Source organism: Sus scrofa, chromosome 9 (genome assembly GCF_054392235.1).
Source record: "Sus scrofa isolate SSC_HxYL_T2T_F1_AM1 chromosome 9, Sscrofa_HxYL_maternal_Yorkshire_Landrace_v2.0, whole genome shotgun sequence".
Classification (NCBI taxonomy): domain Eukaryota; kingdom Metazoa; phylum Chordata; class Mammalia; order Artiodactyla; family Suidae; genus Sus; species Sus scrofa.
Genome location: NC_139391.1, coordinates 79,662,933 through 79,684,246, shown reverse-complemented (window position 1 = coordinate 79,684,246; position 21,314 = coordinate 79,662,933). Strand labels below are relative to the sequence as shown.

At 38.1% G+C, this 21,314-nt stretch overlaps 2 protein-coding genes across 3 annotated transcripts in view; one reads left to right on the top strand and one right to left on the bottom strand.

Annotated features, from left to right (window-relative positions):
- Positions 1–20,269, top strand: part of PON3 (paraoxonase 3) — a 31,962-nt gene extending 11,693 nt beyond the window's left edge. Inside the window, exons 4-9 of one of the 2 annotated variants that reach the window (XM_021102270.2) lie at positions 1,690–1,855; positions 7,051–7,177; positions 10,699–10,899; positions 11,848–11,929; positions 12,176–12,304; positions 14,624–20,269. In XM_021102270.2, the coding sequence (XP_020957929.1) occupies positions 1,690–1,855; positions 7,051–7,177; positions 10,699–10,899; positions 11,848–11,929; positions 12,176–12,304; positions 14,624–14,782 (864 nt within the window). In that variant the 3' untranslated portion in view covers positions 14,783–20,269. 2 annotated transcript variants of the gene reach the window in all.
- The window catches only part of ASB4 (ankyrin repeat and SOCS box containing 4), a 431,270-nt gene that overhangs the window by 399,074 nt on the left and 10,882 nt on the right, over positions 1–21,314 (bottom strand). The window lies entirely within an intron of this gene.

The window sequence follows — 21,314 nt, the reverse complement described above, 5'->3', positions numbered from 1 at the left end:
CCTATATAAAAGCTTGAACAGGGCAAAGGGATTTGGTAGAGAATGTGACAAGGAACCAGTGAGCAAAGAGTGAGTCTTCCTTAGAAGATGGGCCCTTGACTGATGATAGAAGATTCAAGGTCTAGAAGTAGAAGTTAGTGCCTAGGGGCATGCTGGTCTCTCCCCTAGATGTGGTGACTTAAGGAGAATGAAGGAGGGAATAGCCATTCCTCTGATGTGCTTCAGTGGTGCCAGTGTTGTCTCGGGAAAGCCACTTTTCTAATGAGACTTAAGGATAGAGGGACTGTTTCAAGAAAACCTTAAAGATATAGGTGGGGTTGTTTGGAACTAAAGATTAACTCGCCCTGGAGTGGGGCTGGGAGCAGTGGAAGCGCCAGGAATAGTATAAGTGTGCATGTATGTGTGTGTGTGTGTGTATACTTGTAAGGAAGGGAGGGGAGAATGAGAGAAAGGGAGACGATAGAGTAGGAAGAATGATGGAGGGAGAGAGAAAGAAGGAGAGAATTTAATCTGACTATAAATAGAAATGAGGGTACAATAAAAGTTACGAGGTTGTTAATGCTGATATACATAATGGACTGGGGATGCAGCAAAGGCCCAGTCCATTTAGGATGGCTATTACTGGTAGAAAGAGCCACTGTCCAAGTTATTGGAATGAACTTTTTACAATATTTGAAGAAAAGGTTTCACACCAAAATCTTCACATATATCTATAGGAACAAAATAGGTCATAAACAGTCTACTTTATGAAACTGGTTCCCCTAAGTTAATTCTTGGATGATTGTCCTCTTTGTCACTACATAATATAATGGATGTAGGATGGGAACAATGCAATGAAACCATACACCCCTTCTCTCTGCTTTGAGGAAGGTCAGCTATAGAATATCGGGGCTAGAAAGAAATCTTAGCAATTAAATATTTTCACTTTCTCATTTTATAAATGAGGAAACTGTTTGCAGCAACAGATTATCATATTAAGTGAAGTAAGAAAGAGAAAGACAAATAACATATGGTATCACTTATATGTGGAATCTAAAATATGGCACAAATGAACCTATCTACAAAGAAGAAAAAGACTCACATAGAGCACAGACTTGTGGTTGCCAAGGGGGAGAGAGGAGGAAGTGTGATGGACTGGGAGTTTGGGGTTAGTAGATGCAAACTATTACATTTAGAATGGATAAGCAATGAGGTCCTACTGTACAGCATTAGGTAACTACATCCAGTCTCTTGGGATAGACCTCATGATAAAGGATGATATAAGAAAGGGAATGCATATATATGTCTGATTGGATCACTTTGCTGCAGAATAAAAATTGGCACAACATTGCAAATCAACTATACTTTAATATAAATAAATAAATGCTTAAATAAAGGAACTTGTAGTATAGGCAGGCTAAGAGACTCAAACAAAGTAATACCACTTATACTGTTTGGCTTAACCCCTTCTCTCTATATTAAAAATTGAACATAGGTTCTTCCCAAATTCCCATTCCCATTCTTGATGGCTAAGATGACACTGCTAATCCCTCAGATCAGATAATGGCAACCTGACAGTGTGAAATCCCAGAAATTTAAAAGAAATTTAGAGCTTGCTTTTTTGTTAGGCCTTGAGATTTTAGCTTCCATATGAAAATAATGCTTTGATATGTATGTATATGCAGACTTATTTTCTATTTTTTTTTAAAGGGATTAAACTATCCAGGCATGGTAAACTTTGCACCAGATAAGCCAGGACAAATCTTCTTGATGGATCTAAATGAGCCAAACCCAAGGGTCCAAGCCCTAAACATCAGTGATGGTTTTGACAAAGCATCATTTAATCCACATGGGATCAGTACTTTCATTGACAAAGGTAAAGCTTGAATGCTTAAGAATAAGGGGGAAATGAGGGAAGTACAAAGCATTCATCCTTAACCTCTCCACATGTATGTAAAAGGGGGGAAGATGCCATTTCACCATAAAGATGTATATTTATAAGATAATAAATGTGTGTCAAAATATTTTTAAAAATCAAATTAAAGAAGGGAGACTACACTGTGATCACACCTTCCTTCTCCTCTCCCCCTTTCTTCTCATTTGACCATCAAAACCAGTGTGAATATTGTTCTCAGAGATCTAATATAGAAATTAAAGGCCTTTGGGAGCTCCCATTGTGGCTCAGCAGAAACAAATCTGACCAGTATCATGAGGACGTGAGTTCGATCCCTGGCCTTGTTCAGTGGGTTAAGGATCTGGCATTGCCATGAGCTGTGGTATGGGTCGCAAATGTGACTCAGATCCCATGGTGCTGTGGCTGTGGTGTAGACCAACAGCTGTAGCTCCGATTCAACCCCTAGCCTGGGAACTTCCATATGCCACAAGTACGGCCCTGAAAAGCCAAAAGAAAAAAAAAAGAAAGAATTAAAGGCCTTTTGAAAATAATCATGATAATCATGTGACATTAAAAAGCAACATAGGAGTTCCCGTCGTGGCGCGGTGGTTAACGAATCCGACTAGGAACCATGAGGTTGCGGGTTCGGTCCCTGCCCTTGCTCAGTGGGTTAACGATCCGGCGTTGCCGTGAGCTGTGGTGTAGGTTGCAGACGCAGCTCGGATCCCGCATTGCTGTGGCTCTGGTGTAGGCCGGTGGCTACAGCTCCGATTCAACCCCTAGCCTGGGAACCTCCATATGCCGCGGGAGCGGCCCAAGAAATAGCAACAACAACAACAACAAAAAAGACAAAAAGCAACATAAAAGAAAACAATGGATAAGTCAGACATCATCGAAATTAAAAACATCAAAAGACACCATCAAGGAAGTGAAAACAACCTAAAGAATAAGAGAAAATATTCGTAAATCAAATATCTGTTAAGAGGCTTATATTCAGAATAAATAAATAATTCTTACATCTCAACAACAAAAAGACAAGTAACCCAACTAAAAAATGGACAAAGGATTTTAGGAGACATCATTCCCAAAAGATATACAAATGGCCAATAAACACATGAAAAGATACTCAATATCCTTAGTCATTAGGGAAATGCAAATCAAAACCATACCGAGATACTACTTTGCACCAACTAGAGTGGCTATAATAAAAAAAGACAGACAATAACAAACGCTGGCAAGGATGTAGGAAAACTGGCATCCTTACAGTTTGCTGGTAGGATTGGGTGCAGTCACTTTTGAAAGCAGTTTGGCAGTTCCTCAAAATGTTAAACATAGAATTACCACATGATGCAGAAACTCTACTCCTTGGCATATACCCGTGAGAACTGAAAACATAGGTCCATACAAAAGCTTATACACAAATATTCATAGAAGCATTACTCATAATACTCAAAAGATGAAAATAATCCAACTTCCCATAAAATAATGCATAAACAAAAGGTTTATATAATGGAATATTATTTGGCAATAGAAAGAAATGACATATTGATGAATGCTACAACACGGATGAATTTGTAAATATGACCCTAAGTGAAACAACTAATTACTAAAGGCCACATACTGTAACAATTTATAATATATCCATTTATATTAAGTGTTCAGAATAGGCAAATTTATAAAGATAAAAATTAAATTAGCAAATCAGTGGTTGGAAGGACTGGGGGGAAGTGGGAATAGCGAGTGATGGATAATCAGTATGGGTTTTCTTTTTTGGGGTAATGAAAATGTTCTGGAACAGGATAATGGTTATGGCTGTCCAACTCTGTGAATACACTAAGTTGTACATTTTAAATGTGTGAATTTAATGACAGGAGAATTATATCTTTAAAAAACTTATAAAAAGCACAGCATAGCTGTGACTGCACTGTATATGCTTTAAAACAATGTCCAATGTTTTTACCTTATAGTTCATAATTCCAGACTAACTTAATTTTTAAATATTTGTGGGCCTGTAGACCATGTAGAAAATAAGAATGAAACCTCACTAGCAGTAACTACATGAAGAGAAGGCCAAATGGAAGTGTTATAAATCAGAGTTTTTAAAGAAATGGTTTTAATTATTTCAAATACATACTGGAGTTGAGTATAAACGCATTGAGTATAAATTTGCTAGGGTGATTTAATGAACAAAAAAGAATGATTAATAATTATCTCAATCCACTTATCCCATTGATCTATGTATATATCCTTTGGTCTGCACCCACAGAGACTTGTTCATTTTAAAATAAATGGGTATCTTTTAAAATGCTTGAATACTATTTTATTAAGTAGGTTTACTATTCCCCCAGAATTTAATATATGCTGTTTATTTGCTTAGCAAGCCTTTCTTTAAAAGATTAAGTGTACCTAACAATTCTGTGTTGCTTTATAGCTTACAAAACATTTTCATATATAATGTATTTATTCTTCAAAATGAAACCCTGGGCCCAACTTTGACCCTTCACCTTTCTCTGCCCCATTTGGTCAACTAGTTACCAGCATTCCATCCAATTTACCCTGCAGATATCTCTCCAAGCTGCTCACCCCTCCCCGTCCTCATGCACTACCCCGGTCCAAGTCCCCATCATGTCTTTCCTGGATTCTGCAGTGGACCCTGACCCTGATTATACTTTCCCTCTTACACCACCTCTAACCATTTTCATAAGCAAGCATTCTTTTTTAAGCAAATCTCATCATGTCACTCCTTTCTGAAAATTCACCACATTGTTCTCATTACTCTGAAGATAAACCCGAAATTTCCAGAATGGCTTGGCGTCTTAGGCAGCACTGCTATACATTCTGGCATCTGGGCATTCTCTCCAGCTTCAGTGGACATGACTGTCTCCCTGATTCTCTGGACCAGCCACACTGGACTTCCTTCAGTCCTACAGAATGCTATATACCTTAGGACCTTTGTATCTGCAGTTGTCTCTGCCTAGAAATGTCTTTCCCCCACTTCTGGCTTATTCTTCGTCATCATTCAGGCTTCTGCTTATATGTCACCTTCTCAGCAGAGTCTTTCCACCATCTTGTTTCAGGATATGAACCTTGTTATATATCTTCTCAATGTATTTCTTCTTTAGGCACTCATAAAAATGGTAATTAATATGGAGAGATAGTAACTTTCTTTCCCTCTCCCACTATTGCTCTCTAGCCAGCTCCTTCTTATCTCTAGACCAAAGCCTGTCACTTTTTTGTGGGTATGAGTAGATGGAGAAGACAATCTCCCTACTCCAGTATTCCTTTACTTACTACTTATTTCCTCCCTGTCTTCTTCTCTAGAATGTAACCACCATAAAAGCATAACAACAAGTTCATTGCTGGATTCCCAAAGACTAGAACAGCATCTGCTGCAAATTAGGTGCTCTAAGAACATGTGTTAAAGGAATTAATGAGTGAACCCTGTAAGAGAGGCATGGCAGATGTTGATACTCAGTTTTACAGATGAAGAAATGGAGTTTAGAGAAATGCAATAAAGTGTGATTTCACCTTTGTCATTAGGAAATGGCAATTTCCAAACTAGAACCCAGGCAGTCTTACTTCTAATCCTGTGCTTTTTATTTGGGTAGAATTTGGGCTCCTGGCTCTAAATAAATAATTAAACAGTCACCTCTTTTTTGCCTGACACCCAACTACATATGATGCTTCACTGGAGAAGGGACCCTCATCTGTGAGAGTGTACTTTTACCTAACTTGGTAAAGGAGCCCATGTGTTTCAGAGGCCCGCATCTCAGGGCCTGATTTGCTGCATTTCGCGATTGGAAACCACATCAAGAAAGGAACCAGGTGGAGTTCCCATTATGGCTCAGTGAAAACGAACCCAGCAAGTATCCTTGAGGGTGTGGGTTCGCTCCCTGGCCTTGCTCAGTGGGTTACGGATATGATATTGCTGAGAGCTGCGGTGTAGGTTGCAGATGCGGCTCGGATTGCATGTTGATGTGGCTGTGGCATAGGCCGGCAGCTGTAGCTCTGATTCTATCTCTAGCCTGGGAACTTTCATATGCTGCCAGTGCAGCCCTAAAAAGACAAAGAAAAAAAAAAAGAGAGAGAAGGAAGGAAGGAAAGAAAAGAAAGAAAGAAACAAAGAAACAGGGAGCGGGGGAGATAAATGCAGATCACTTCTTGCAGTGAGAACATGGGGCCAGGCTCTTTCAAACTCCAAAGCTCATCTCACTTAGAGCTCCTTGTAAGTGAGAAAACAGTACTTTGAGAAGCCAGAAGACTACCCCAATCTTGTCACAGAAGTTCACATTCCAGTATGAGAACAGACAGGTGAACATTCCTGAGGTTGGTTATACCTAGAATTGGCTAATCTATTTTCTCCTGCATTCATATTTACATTCCACGCCCATTCGGTTCACCAATAACTGAATATTGTTACTGCAACTCAGGTAGTTGAGTTGTTTTAGAAGTTCATTCTCTAGTTGGAGAATGTTTATTTTAACATAGGTACACAGGCGTGTCACTTTTTTTTTTTTGTCTTTTTAGGGCTGCACCTGCGGCATATGGAGGTTCCCAGGCTAGGGGTCTAATCAGTGTTGTAGCCGCTGGCGTACACCACAGCCATAGCAATTTAGGATCCAAGCCGCATCTGCAACCTACACCACAGCTCACGGCAATGCCAGATCCTTAACCCACTCATCAAGGCCAGGGATGGAACCTATGTCCTCATGGATGCTAGTCAGGTGTGTTAACTGCTGAGCCACAATGGGAACTCCAGGCCTGTCACTTCTGCAATGTGTGTTGCAATGTAGGCAGTTCTCACAGAAAAGAGATCCCAACAAAACTTTGCTGACTTATACCCACTTCTCTTATTGAAGGGCCACCTTGGGAAACCACATCCATGTTTATGCACCACTGTAGTTCTGTATCTTCCTGTTAGAGAGAGTGTGCAGGTGAGACCAAAGAGAGCACTACAGAAACATCTGGGCTCAGCTCTGCCACTGGGTGGGAGTGAAATCACTGACAAGTCATTAGATGTCAATTTCTTCAATAGACTTACTTATCAGATGGGTTGTGGGGATCAAATATAAGATGTCAAAGAAAAATCCTTGGACTTGACAAAGTTCGACACTAAGTCTAATAACAGATGTAATCAAAGCAAACTTCTTGGAAATTATGCCTTTTTCCCACTTTAGACCATACTGTGTATCTTTATGTTGTGAATCATCCCCACATGGAGTCCACTGTGGAGATATTTAAATTTGAGGAACAACAACATTCTCTGATACACCTGAAAACTATAAAACACGAGCTTCTCAAAAGGTATGGAATTTAAGTATTTGCACCTCTGCTGTGTACTTTGTTTTCTTTAGTTCAGCAGGCTTTCTTAAACTTTCGTTTTGTAGCATTCTTTTTCTAAAGCTTTCTAAAGGTTTCCATGGTGACAGTGCCCAGCACCTCACCAGAAATTGCTGTATTTGGCAGTGAACATCTTTATATCCTCTAACTCTTTGAAAGCACTTTAATCCTATAAAGGTGCTCAATTATAGTCTCAGCTCTAATTTCATCCTCCATACCACAACAATGCAGTAGCTGCTATTGGGCTCTTTAAACACCTACACCCTTTAGTCATCCTGGTCCATTGTATTCTGAGAGCCACACCCACTGGGTGTTATAACCAGCCTCCAGAAGGAACATTCCCTTGTTCAGCCAAAGTCTTAAAGTAGAATTTGTAAAAAGGCCTGTAGACACATATAAAAATTTATATTTATGAAGTATTGACTATTGCGTCAGGCACTGTGCCAAAGAAACCTAATTCCATTTGGTTCTGATGATCATTGTACAACTATAAATATAACAAAATTTATTTAAAAAAAAAAGAAACCTAATTCCATTTCTTTATCACAACTGCCTTTAGTAACAGGCATAAGTAAACACAGATTTGGGTTAAGTAACGTTTCCAAGCTATATAATTTTTGTTTGTTTTCTTTTTTGTTGGGTTTTTTTGTTTGTTTTTTAGGGCTGCACCTGCAACACATGGAGGTTCCCAGGCTAGGGGTCCAATTGGAGCTACAGCTGCTGGCCTATGCCACAGCCACAGCAACATCAGATCCGAGCTGCATCTGTGACCTACACCACAGCTCATGGCAATGCCAGATCCTTAATCCACTGAGCAAGGCCAGGGATCGAACTCACAACCTCATGGTTCCTAGCCAGATTCATTTCTGTGACCCCATGACAGGATCTCCCTCAAGTTACATAATTTTTAAGTGGTAGAACTAGAGAGTAAACTCAGATCCATCTGAATTCAAAGATGGGCTCTTAATCACTGTGGTAAACATCTTTCTTAGTGTGTTGAGAAAAAAAAATGTAAGCTTTTTACTGATTAGGTTGCCTATTTCAAGTCTATAACAATGAAGAACCTTTTATAAAATGGATTCAACTAAAAAGACTGGTTCCAAAACAGGGGAGGTTCATCTTTCCATGCTCTCTTTCTCAACAACCCATTTGAATTTCTCCCCATAGAATTTGGGGGCAACGAAAGTAGAGGCAGAAGAAGTAAGAGTAGTCAATGTTACTGACTTTTCCCATGATGCACTGGGCTGGGTTCTGCGGCAGGGTGGGGACCAGACTGTCACCGGTGACTGAGATAAATCACTTAACCTGTGCTTCAGTTTTCCTCAGCAAAATGGGGATTCTCTCATTGGCCTGACTTAACTACCTGCTGACTGTGAGGACCAAATGCAATGACATCACCTCATGGGATGAGTTCCTCAGAAGGCACAAGCCTGAGGGAAAACTGGAGATACAACTACTTTATTAGGGAGCACCAGCCCAGGACAGAGAAGTTAGAGACCAGCCTGAGGCAGGGGAAAGGGAATGTTCTGGGCTGAATTGTTGTTTTAACCCTGACACCCCAGAATGTGACCTTCTTTGGAAATAGGAACATTGCATATGTAATTAGTTAAGATGAGGCTATCTTGGAGCAGAGTGGACCCTTAATCCAACGACTGGTGTCCTTATAAGAAGAAAGACAGACACATGGGGAGTACACATGTGAAGATGGAAAGTGAGGCTGAAGTGATGCAGCTACAAGCTAAGGAACAGGTAGAGGTACCAGAGGAAAGATCCACCTGGAGAAACTTCAGAGCAAACATGGCTCTGTCAACACTTTGATTTCAGACTTCTGGCCTCCAGAACTGAGACAATAAATTTTTGTTATCTTAAGCCACCCAGTCTGTGCTACTTTGTCACAGCAGCCCTAGGAAACTCATATAGGAGAGGGTCTATAGCAAATGCATTATCAAGCTGGCCACTGCTAAGTGCAACTGACTGTTTGAAATTATAGGACTGTCTTCTGATTAGCAACATAAGCTTCATTTCAAGATAATCTGGCCAAGATAAGAAAAAAAGAGGAGTTTATTTACCAGCCTCATCTCCCCTTAGTCACAGGTTTGCCTCAAGGCATGTTAACTCCTGTATATACTTGCATATGCATGTGCAAGGCAATTCTAGTGATATCTTGTGCTTTGATGTGGACATGGAAGCCTGGAAGTGGGAAATAAGAGGCCCATAGCAGACATGAAGTGAAGCTCTGTAATGACGCCCTCTGGAAAGTCTCTCTGACCCATGCAGAGCTGGTTGAATAAGTCCCAGCTGAAACAGGGCAGGTATAGCTTTGAGAAACTAAAGAGGACCTTGAGAGGTACCCTGATATACACACTGACCAAGCATTTCAAGAGGTAGAACAAGGTACTACAGAACAAATCATGAGGGAATTTAACTTAACCCATGATGTCAGGTAATAAATACTCTTTAGAAGAAAGATTGCATAAGATGAGACCTAAAAGATGAGTAGCTCAGTGACCTTGGGAAAGTCACTGTACATCAGAACCTCAAAGTTTTTCTTGATACACACAGGTTTTTCTTTCCTAAATTTAATCGATAAATATTCAGTCTTTTTTTTAATACTTTTTCAAGTTCTGTCTCTCTTTCCTTTTCCAAAATGTAAAAGATTTTGTTTTCATTGTTGTAAGAGTAAGACTTGCTTCATTTAAAATTTTTAATTATATTGAGGAACATAAATAAGAAAGAACAACACTCATAATCTCACGCAGAGAAAACATGGACTGGGCTATGCTACTATAATAGAAAAGAAAAATCCTGACTTTTCTTTAATGGCTCAGGGCCACAAAATTTTGTTTTGTTTTCTTACTCATGCTACATATCCAATGTGAGTGATTTAGGAACTCAGTTTTATGTTGTCCTCATCTAGGATCCTAAGAGTACTACATTCTCTATTATCAGAAAAATGGCTAGTTACTATGGAAAAATGAGGGATGCCTGATGGATCTTGTACTGACTCTTAAAGTCTCCCATCTCAGAAGCCACATATGTTACTTTATTCCATTTGCCAAAGCAAATCACATGGCTATGCCTAATTCCAAGGGCATGTAGAAGCTTTATTGTAGAAGGAAGAGAACCAGAACTATTGGTAAATTGCACTATACCCACACAGATAACTAATACTAACATTTACGGGTAAACAGATTCAGATTTGAGGTTTACTTGTATATTTGTCTGTTTTTGTTGACTTCTGTGTAGGGGAGGAATAAGAAAATAACAAATGGCTAAAAGAAAACCCATCAGAGCAATGAAAAGTCTTTTACATTCAGTGGAATTCTTTAATGTATGCTAGTTCATATATTCTTTTTCAAACTGATAAACTTATTGGTCTTTGAGATCTAGTGATTTTAAATAAATAGTCCATGGGATTTCCCCTCACCCCTTACCCCGTCTCTCACTCTCTCTCTTTTCTTTCTTTCTTTTCTTTTTCATTTTAGTGTGAATGACATTGTGGTTCTTGGAGCAGAACAATTCTATGCCACCAGAGATCACTACTTTACCAACTTCTTCTTGGCAACATTAGAGATAGTCCTGGATCTTCACTGGACTTATGTTCTTTTCTACAGTCCAAGGGAGGTTAAGGTGGTGGCCAAAGGATTTAATTCTGCCAATGGGATCACAGTCTCATCAGACAAGAAGTAAGCTCTTTTATAAATTTTCAATGCTTTGCCCTTGACATTTTAGTGAACTTTTTCCCTGAACAAGTAGTTATTTCCTGAGGCTTAAGTGTGGCCAGGGTTCACATCAAATATGTGATCTTAAGCCAACCATTGCCCTCTTGCACTTCAGGTTCCCCCAATGAAATTGAGGGGTTTGGACTTAAAGATATGAGGCTCTGGTTCCAAATTCTTAAGTGATTAAAAAGGAGAATAAATGCATGATACCTCTGGCCCTTATGGGGCTAGAAAGTCTTTAACCACTTAGTAAAAGTAACTTCAGTTACTCAACAGTTCTTATTAGGGAAGGAGACCTTAGATTGGGCATTGCAAAATTGCATAAGTTTCAGAGTTACTGTTAAACTCTAGCAAATTTTTCTAGGAGAAAACACTATTTTATACAGCATGAAATTGTGTGAGAAACATTCAAGTGTTTAAAATAGAAGATTTTTTAAAAAGAAGAGAACCATGAATATTAATATGTAAAGGTGAGACAATAAATAGAGATGATCCCTGTGGAAAAACAGCTCCACGTGTTCTTCCTCTTTTTAAAAATGATTGTGATTTAGTTTTATGATCATCTGATACTTCTTTTCAAGCACTACTTTCTGGAAGTATAGACTCTTTTGGCCTTATAAGAGAGCCACTTACTTCCATTCAATTTAAAAAGTAAAGTGTGACTCCTAAATAATGAGACCGAGCCAATATAGCATCTAGAAACAGCAATTCCATTACTTTAAGGTCATATATAATATTCAAAACTTAAAGCATTTTAGAAGTATTAAAAATACCACTCCTTTTCTTTTACTCTTGTTGAGAAAGGCATTGCAGTGGCATGTTGAGATATTGTGAATTTGTATACCTCTTCTCCAAAATAAGTGTTCTCTCTCATTACTATATGCTTAAATGTAAATGTTATTTATTTCAAAGGTATATCTATGTGGCTGATGTATTTGATAAAAACATTCATGTAATGAAAAAACATGACAACTGGGATTTAACTCCACTCAAGGTAAAAGTGGCCTGACTTCCCACACAACATGTTATAGCTAATAGTAGCTCTTGAGCTAGACCTGGGAATATGTTCCTTGAATGAAGGAAATATGGCTATTTTAGAAAAATGCTGGCAAGATTATGCTTGCCCTTCTAAAGTTTAGTAGCAAAAATACCAATTTCAGGAGCCAAAGGGAGCTGGTGGGAGGGAGGAGGAAGGGAAAAAAGTCAAAACAATGTCTCACTACTTCCTCTTTATTGGAAGGTAATACAGTTAGACACCTTAGTGGATAACTTAACTATTGATCCTGATACGGGAGATATTTGGGCAGGATGCCATCCTAATGCCATCAAGCTGGTGATCTATAACACTGAGGATCCGCCAGGATCAGAAGTAAGTTTTAAACTTCTCTGAGCTTATGGGAAAAGCTGCAAGACTAATTTGTTGAGGTGACTTGTGAGGATTTAGGAGGTCATATGTGATGTTACAGACTGAACAAATTTTATGTAGTATGGAAAGAGTAGAGATTTGGGGCAGGATGGGGAGATACAGCCTATTAACCTCTTTAAAGTCACCTGGTGCCAGTTGCATGCTAAATAGCATATCCCATCCTTGCAAAGGCTATACTTACTATTGGGAATAATGGGAAAATATGAGCTTGATTATTTATATGGACCCAGATTGCCATATCACATTTCTCAGGGTGTAGACTGAGCAGGCCCTGAAGTTAGGCAAAGGGAGAGTTACATATGGAACCATCTTTCACACAGCCCAACAGGAAGCTAAAATGAAAGGGTTTAAATGACAATACCTTCAAAACAAAATTAGATTTTGCCAGCAGATTCTACTTATATACGATAGTTCTGAAGAACGTCTCATTTAAAGATATTGTGTTATTTCTAAATCTCTTCTAAAATAGTATCATATGCCATTGAATTTTATATGGCATTAAAAACAATAGCATATAGCATTGCAATTACTATAGTATTGAGCTTAAGAATAAAAAATCTCTAGTGAATTTAAATGCAGATATAAATTTTTGGCACATATCCTCTGAGAGATTTATTCACAAAAATTTACAGAGCACTTATAATGTACCAGATTTTGTTGTAATGCTTAGGACATATCAGAAAACAAAACATACAAAGATCCCTGCTCTTAGGAAGGGCGGCAGATAATGAACAATAAGCATAAGAATAATATATATTATATAGTAGGTGTGAAGGTGGTAGGTTCTATGGGAAGAAAAAGCATTAACAGTAAAAAGGATCAAGATTGCTATGAACAGAGAGATGACAGGTCTTATTAAATATAGAGACCATAATAGGCCTCACTGAGAAGGTAAGGTTTGAAGAAAGATGTAGTGTTAGAATTTAGGTCTGGGGAATTGGGAAATTGAGATTCAAATCCCACCCTGGGATTGGCTCAGTAGGTAAAGTAGAACATATAGTTATTCTGCTTCCAAATTGAGATTCAAATCCCACCCTGATAATTGGCTCAGTGGGTAAAGTAGAACATATAGTTATTCTGCTTCCAATATTGCTATTCTTCAGGGTTTTTCTAAAAATTGTTTATTAAAGTATTAGCCACACTTCTTGACAAAACATAGAAACCAAAAAAAAAAATCCCCAAAACATCAAAAAATATAAAAAGAAACAGAAGTCCAGCTTAAGAATTGAGCCTGAAGAATTATTACCCGAAGTTAGTAAGCAAATCTTGTCTCAAATGTGTCCCCCAAGTCACACATATAACTTTTCTACAAATGCCCAACAACATCTTCTTTAAAAGAATGAAAATATGATCCACAGAATGATTCAAAAATTATTTAGACTCATTTTCATGCCTCCATATTCAAGTTTAATCATTTGTTTAAGTAAGACTTCTTTTTTTCACTATCACTTTATTTTTTGGTTGAAGCTAATATTTTTCACATGATCCAAGCTTGACTATTTTCACATAACGAACCCAAGATAAAGTTGTAGGATCTTACTTAAGATTAAAAAAAACAAAAAACAAAACTCAACTAAACTCTATTTTAATGAGATGTCAATATAGACTCATGACTCATGAGTTCCTAATTTGTTTGCTTTAATTCCTATCATGTCCTCTTTGAGTGAACTTCATCCAGGCTATTTGGAAACTTGAACACGTATATATTTACTGATTTAGCAAACTAAATTACGTTAATTCTAGGGATCATTAACAGTACTAGGCATTGATGTGTCAGACTGAGTTCCAAAGTATGCATTTCTTATGCTTCCTTGAAGGGATGCTCCAGCTGTGCTACTGGGTTGGGTTAGCTGGCTAACTGGTTGTCTCTTCATCATTTTATCCCGTGTTTCCCTCCCCTTGCTATATGCTCAGTCAAAGGCAAGGCCCTTTCCATAGAGGGAGGAACACCGTTCCCTCAATAGTTAGATAAGAACATCCACAGTTCTTACCTCTCTCTATAGAGATGTCTGAAATATCAAAATTGTGTAAACAATCTATTGAGGAGTTTGGCTAATGTCAGACACACTAGTCCATGTGACTGGCTAGATATCATCAGGACATTAATACTTTCATCAGAAGAGGAAAAGGATGATTGAACTTGTATGGATTTTAGCTTATTGATTTTTGAGAAATATATTAGACCTGGAGTACTTGGGAAGGAAGATGTCTCTGAAGGCTTTTTACTTGTATGGTCTACTAATGAATGATCTTTCCTAACAGGTGCTTCGTATCCAGAATGCTTTATCTGAGAAGCCCAGGATAAGCACCGAGTATGCCAACACTGGCTCTGTGCTTCAGGGCAGCTCTGTGGCTTCTGTGTACAAGGGGAAACTTCTCATAGGCACCGTATTTCACAAAGCTCTGTACTGTGTGCTCTAGAATCCAGATATTCAAAAAAAAAAAAAAAAAAGCTAGATATTTGGTAAAAGTAAACCCTTAATTATATGATAAGTGGAACTATAAGTAAATGACAAACACCAACAAAAACATGTCCAGCTTTTCTCATGGATGGAAGTAGAAAAGCAGAAAGATTACATAATATCCACCAAATTGCAAGTCAAGTTGACAGTTCAACAAGAAACCAAGCCCACCCTAATATTCTTTCTACAATAAGATGTGTCAGCTGTGGTGAGGAGGTGTTCTGCTTATCTAGGGCTCAGGGGTAACCATGTGGCAAAACTACCTCTTACCGCTATGATGTTCTGAGCCTTCTGCGGTCCAGACTAGGAGAAAAGCTAACTAACATTTGGAAATTTGCAGTTACCCTTCTCTTCCACCAGTTGTACAAGGCATAAACTGCCAGTCAAGTGCCCAGCCCATGGATAAAAGTAAGAGTTGGCTTTGTGTGACTGTCCAAAGCCCTCCTCGAACTTGAATTCTCTCAATGCAGACACACAGGAAATCAGATTCTAGAAAATCTGACGAAAGACCACACTGCCTACTTTAGAGCAGGGCTAATCTGACTTTTGTAATAGGTCTTTATTTGCAGTGATATCTGTATTTAAAGTATTGTAATTGACTTGGCTCTAAACCAGGAGATGGGACCTCAGGACATTTATCATCAGCTGCTTTGAACTTGCTCTTCTGGCTGATTCAATAACCACTTATTAAGTAATATTCCATAGACTTGGACCAAAGAATATAAAATAAATATAAATATCAGAGTATTGGCTTGAAGTCTTATCTTAAGGATCAACTCAACCTTAGTTTGATGAGAATGAACAGAAGTGACTCTTTCTTGGTCAAAAACCAAGACAATTTTTACCAAGTCATGGGACTTCATATACTCAAGCACCCCACTGTTTTCCTTTTTCATGACTTTCCTAGTTGGTTGATTTCTTTTTTTTCCTCTTCTGGCAGTGGGGTGTTAGGGTGGCCTCTTTATTTCCTAAATCATTTTGCTCAATTAGCTGTAAGTTTGGTTGAAAAGTTCTGTAGATGTGTGAAATTCTACTTTTTAGCCCATGTAACTTTCTCTGATTTAGACAGTAAGATTGTAGTTTTCACTGCATTAGGGGATGAATGACTCAGCAAAATGTTATAGTCAGTTCTCAGATTTTAAATTTCAAAAGCCTAACTGGTACAGGGATGCAGGATAAAATAATTAAAAGCACATATACAAATCAGTTTCAAAAATATAACTGTCCTTTTTTCTCTTTTCCTTTTTCTCTTTTTCTTTTTTTGGCTGCACCTATGGCATATGGATGTTCCCAGGCTAGGGGTTGAAATGGATCTGCAGCTGCAGGCTGATGTCACAGCCACAGCAACACAAGATCCTTAATCCACTGAGCGAGGCCAGAGATCGAATCCACATCCTCACAGAGACATCAGATCCTTAACCTGCTGAGCCACAATAGGAGTTCCTTTTTTTTTTTTTTTTTTTTTCTGTCTTTAACTCTTACAGTTCAAATTTGATCAAGTTTACCAGACTAAGGGAACATTGAGAGCCAGATTTAGAAGAATAAGAGTATATAGATGCTGGTGTATTCCTAAGAATTTGCCCTGCCCTTCTACCCAGACAAATTTAGGAAAGGCCACATGATAAAATTCCCACAGAGACTTTGGGGATCTCCTTAATAGGGACTAATACATACTTTCACAGTAAGGGCCTAAGAAAGTTACAGAGCGCTGGAGTTTCCCTTCAGGCAGGCACTTCCAATCTTTGTGGGATTATTTTAAGCCTCTTCCCTCACTTGGCTTGGGAAGAAGGATTGCCCCTCACAATAAATGCTGCATTTTGATGATTTATGGTCTTTTCTTCCCCAGCCTTTCTGTTTAATTTTCAGAGGTGCAGGCAGGGATACTAGGTTGATGATTAGCGGGTAAGTGAGCTCTGGAAGGAAAATAGTAATGATAAGAGCAAAAACCAATGTGGTAAACAGCTCCAAGATGGCCCCAAAGATCCTTAATTTTTTGGATTCTCATCCTCATGCACTGTTCCCTGCTACATGAAATATGGCTGATCTGTGTAAGCAACAGGATATCCTAGACGATGATGTGTGACTGTCGAAGCTAGGTTATACAAAAACACTTCCATTTCTGTTTTGTTCACAAAAAAACTGTGCATCCTGATAAAAATGTTTTAAGATGCTAAGTTTTGAGTAATTCATAATGACAATTAGTCAACTAATGAACAGAAAACCACATATAATGTAAAGATTAAACAAAAGCCCAAAATTCATTCTTTAAAAAGATGAATAAAAACTAATACACGTCTGGTGAAACTTATGATGAAAAAAATGGCTCAATTATCCAATATCAGAAATGAAAATTAAGACTTGCAGTTGCTATAGATATTAGAGAGAGAAAAAGAGGAGTTGATGAACCACCTTGCACCAATAAATTCGAAATTTAAATGAAAAGAACAAACTCCTAGAAAAAATATAATACTCTGTTAATTGGGGTAAAGATAACCTACTGTAACATACAAAACAAAACATACAACACCTTAAAAAAATGGATGACCTATTTCTCTTTTACTTCCTAGTTCTTAAGAGAGTAATGGATGAGGCAGCTTCCCATGATGGGGCCATCCAGAGACATCACTGGTGAGGATCTTGCAGGAAAGAACAAACACACACAGACAGGACTACTGAGGGAAGTTCTTCAAGGGGACTATGGACACAAAAGTGGGAATGACAAGGGAAACTAATTAGACAAAGTACAACACTCCACTGTTAGCAATGGAAGGAGAGAGATGGAGGTGGGAGAAGGCCAGGGACTCTTTCCAACCCGAGGTTTGAAGGTGCAAGGGGTGGAAGCAGTTCCTAGAACCAGAAGAGAATAGACAATGTGGAGACTCTCCTAACAGATGTTCTGGTCACTGGTAGAAAGAGGCAGCTAATCTGTGACAACTCAGCACAGACAGAGCAGAGGGAATAAATATCTTGACTGAACTCCTCTTCCAGCCTCCCAACTAGAATCCAGAAGACAGGGAGCTATTAAGGGAGCTATTAATGGAGCCCATAAAGCCTCCAGGACACAGAGCAATGGGGAGCTGCACAGAGAGTGGCTCTTGAGCAGCAAATAGCTTCATCATGTCGCTGCATAGGTGAGTGGCTCTTGAGCAGCAAATAGCTGCATCATGTTGCTGCATAGTTATCTCATGGCAAAAGCTAGGTCACCACTATGTGTTTTATCAAATTGGAAGGAGAAAGAGGTTAAAGGGTGTCAGCAAGAAATACCCAATGTCTTAAGGCCCAGGACCAGAAATGATAGCCATGACTTCTACTCCCTTACCAATGGTAAAAACTAACCACATGGCTGCACCTAACTAACTGCAAAGTGATGTAATATGACTAGAAAGATACTTATTCAAGGAGAAAAAAAAGAATAAATTTTAGTGAACAATTTGTGATCTATGCCACAGTCCACCTTTGGCCAACAAATATCCATCTGCACCCTTCTCTTACCCATTGACTCCCTTATCAAAAGTATAACTCAAAATCCCATCCAATTTCTGCATCCAGTTCAAAACACAGTATCCCTGGTTAGTGTTTCTATTTCCTCATTAGGTCCAGATGTGGCTGCAAGAGGCAGCCTAGAAAATAAAGTCATTGTTCCCACAATGTATCCAATTACAGTGGTTGCCTATGAGCAGAATAACTATAGTAAATCCTCTTGGTGAAAAAATAAGGAAGAATAGAATACAGGCAGCAAATCACTGGAGGTATTTGGGAAAGGCTCTGACCTGTAGCAATTTTACCCCTTTGCTGTTGGCAAACAGAACCAAACTTATAGACCTCCTCTACAGCCTTCTGCCTTATGTCCAGTAAAATTCTTACCTGAGCATATTATTTTATTACTGTCCTCTACTAAAAAATTAAGAATCAATCAATACACGTTGACATTCTATTTGCTCTTTGGGTAAGTGGCCAGGCTTTGAGTTAATGCAGAAAATGATTTAGTAAATATTTTTAAACATTACAAGGGTCTCCAGCTTTGCATCCTATGACGTTTCCTTAACTCTAATCTAACCACATATTTAAGGTTATTTTTAGAACCCCACTTCTAGGTTCAAATTCCTATATTTTTAAGGTCCTGCCAAGCTATTATAGCAAACAAACCTCAAACCCAGTGGCTTAAAGAATAAAAACATTACTAGAAGATAGTACATCACAGTGGGTAAAAGCACAGACAGGAGAGCCCAGTTTTCTGGATTTGAGTTCCAGTTACTATCCGTGCAACTCTGGCCTTTTCTGTTTTCTTCTCTTTAAAAATGAGATAATAAGGGTAACTAGCACTTAGGGTTGGTAAGAGGATTAAAAAAGTTAGTATATGTAAAATTTAGATAAGACTTATTATATGCCAGTGTTGTATATATGCTTCTTAATTTTAAAAAATATTTATAATCTCTTTCACATCAGAGATCACAGATGATTGTTCCTGAGACAGATGAGTATGGAAATTCTGATCCTTATGGTTCACCAGGAGTCTAGCAGTTTTCACACAGAGGCATTAACATCTTCATGATCAATCATGTTGGATTCCATTATATTGAATTTCACTTCATGGAAAAGGGAAAGAGAGTGGGAGGAGACACGCCAAATTTCTTTAGCATGACTTGGAAATGGCATAAACCACTTCTACTGCCATTCTGTCAACAACCGCATAGTCATATGGCAGTACCTAACTGGAAGGGAAACTGTGAAACCTAGTTTAGCTGGGTAGCCTTGTGCCCAGAGAGGAAGGATTTGGGTAGGTGGTTAGTGTCCTCTATCATAGCTCCTTAAACTGAATCAAAAAGAGTTTGTAAATCATTATAATTCTATCACCATTAAATAAAGTGTTTGTAGTAAAATTTTATTCATATTAAAAGAAACTAAAAACTAGACAATGAAGTGTTAATAAAATTATGATGGATAAATACATTGTAGTGAATTCATACAATGATATAGTATTGAATGATGTACACCATAACTAGAGCTATTTGCAACAACATGAATGAATTTCACAAATAATGTCAAGCTGAAGAAAATAAAAGTTAATATGTGTAGTATGATTTTATTTGGGGGAATTCCAAAAAAGGCAAAATTAGACAATGTTGTTTGGGGATGCATGCATAGGTGGTTATGTTAGAAAGAACAGGGAGATGATGATTATCACAAAAGTTAGAATAGTGGTTGCCTCCAAAGAAGTTGGGATCTGTGGTCAGGGAAAGATACATGGGGAAATTTCTGAAGTGCTTGCACTATTACATTTCCTGACTTAGATAGTGGTTTACACTGGCATCTCTTTATAATTATTCTATAACATACACATACACACACACACACACACATATACCCTTAGGTATATACAATAGATATCTCACAACAGATTTTTCATGCATATGGAAAAGCTAAGTCAACTTCAAGAAAATAAAAATGAAAGGCAAGCATAAGACTAATAATAAGAACTACTTAGGATTTATGCATGAAAAAAACAAATAGACCAATGGAATATAATAGAGATCTCAGCAACAGACATATTTCTGTCTAGGGAATTCAAATAAGAGAAAATTAGCTTCATCAATTAATAGAGGAAGGATATTTGTTTAGGAGATAGAAGTGGGAGAATGGACTCACTCTACGGAAGGAAATAAAACTGCCCTACCTAACACCACTAGGTAACTACCAAGCAAGGATCAACTCTATAACCTTTAGTGTAATAGGAGACATTATAGCAGAGTATCATTATGACCTAAAGCTAGGGAAGGACTTCTGAAATTAGGTTTAAAAAATATAAGACAAGAAAGTTGATTGAATTCAAGTCATCAAAATTAAAGATTTCTATTCAGCGAAAGGCACCATTAACAAAGATAATGGATGAATTATCAGAATGAGAAATATTTGCAAGTTAAACTGACAAGGTATTATAAAAAGTAGAATATATTAAGAACTCTTGAGAATAACAAAGTGGAGGTAGTAACCCCAAGGAATAACAGGCAAATGGTGTGAAGAAGCAATTTGCAGAAGGGGGGGGAAATGAAGCACATGAAAAGCTCAGAATCTTTACTTATCAGATTAAAACAGCACTTTTAAATTACCTATTAGGCTAGCAAAATTAAAAGGCTCATATTGTCAAGTTTTGATGGGAAGTTAAGGATATAGAGAAACTCGTGCATTGTGAGTGGGAGTATAGATAATTTTGGTCACAATAACTAAGACCCAGAGCTCAAGGAATCATAAGAACTGTAGGATCTAGAGCCACACCTGCCACCAAAATCCAAACTAGTAGAATAGATGCTTACTATACTGCCTTTTTCCTCAATGTTTCAAATTTTGGTTTTGTTCAAGCCCTTCTGATTTAAGATACAAAACTGCATCCTATACTGTGGCTTCAAGAGTTGTGGAAATAGAGGTTCTTGTTTCCACCTCTGTAGGTCATGAAGGTGCATTAGAAGTGTGGTATCTGACTCCTCCCACACTCA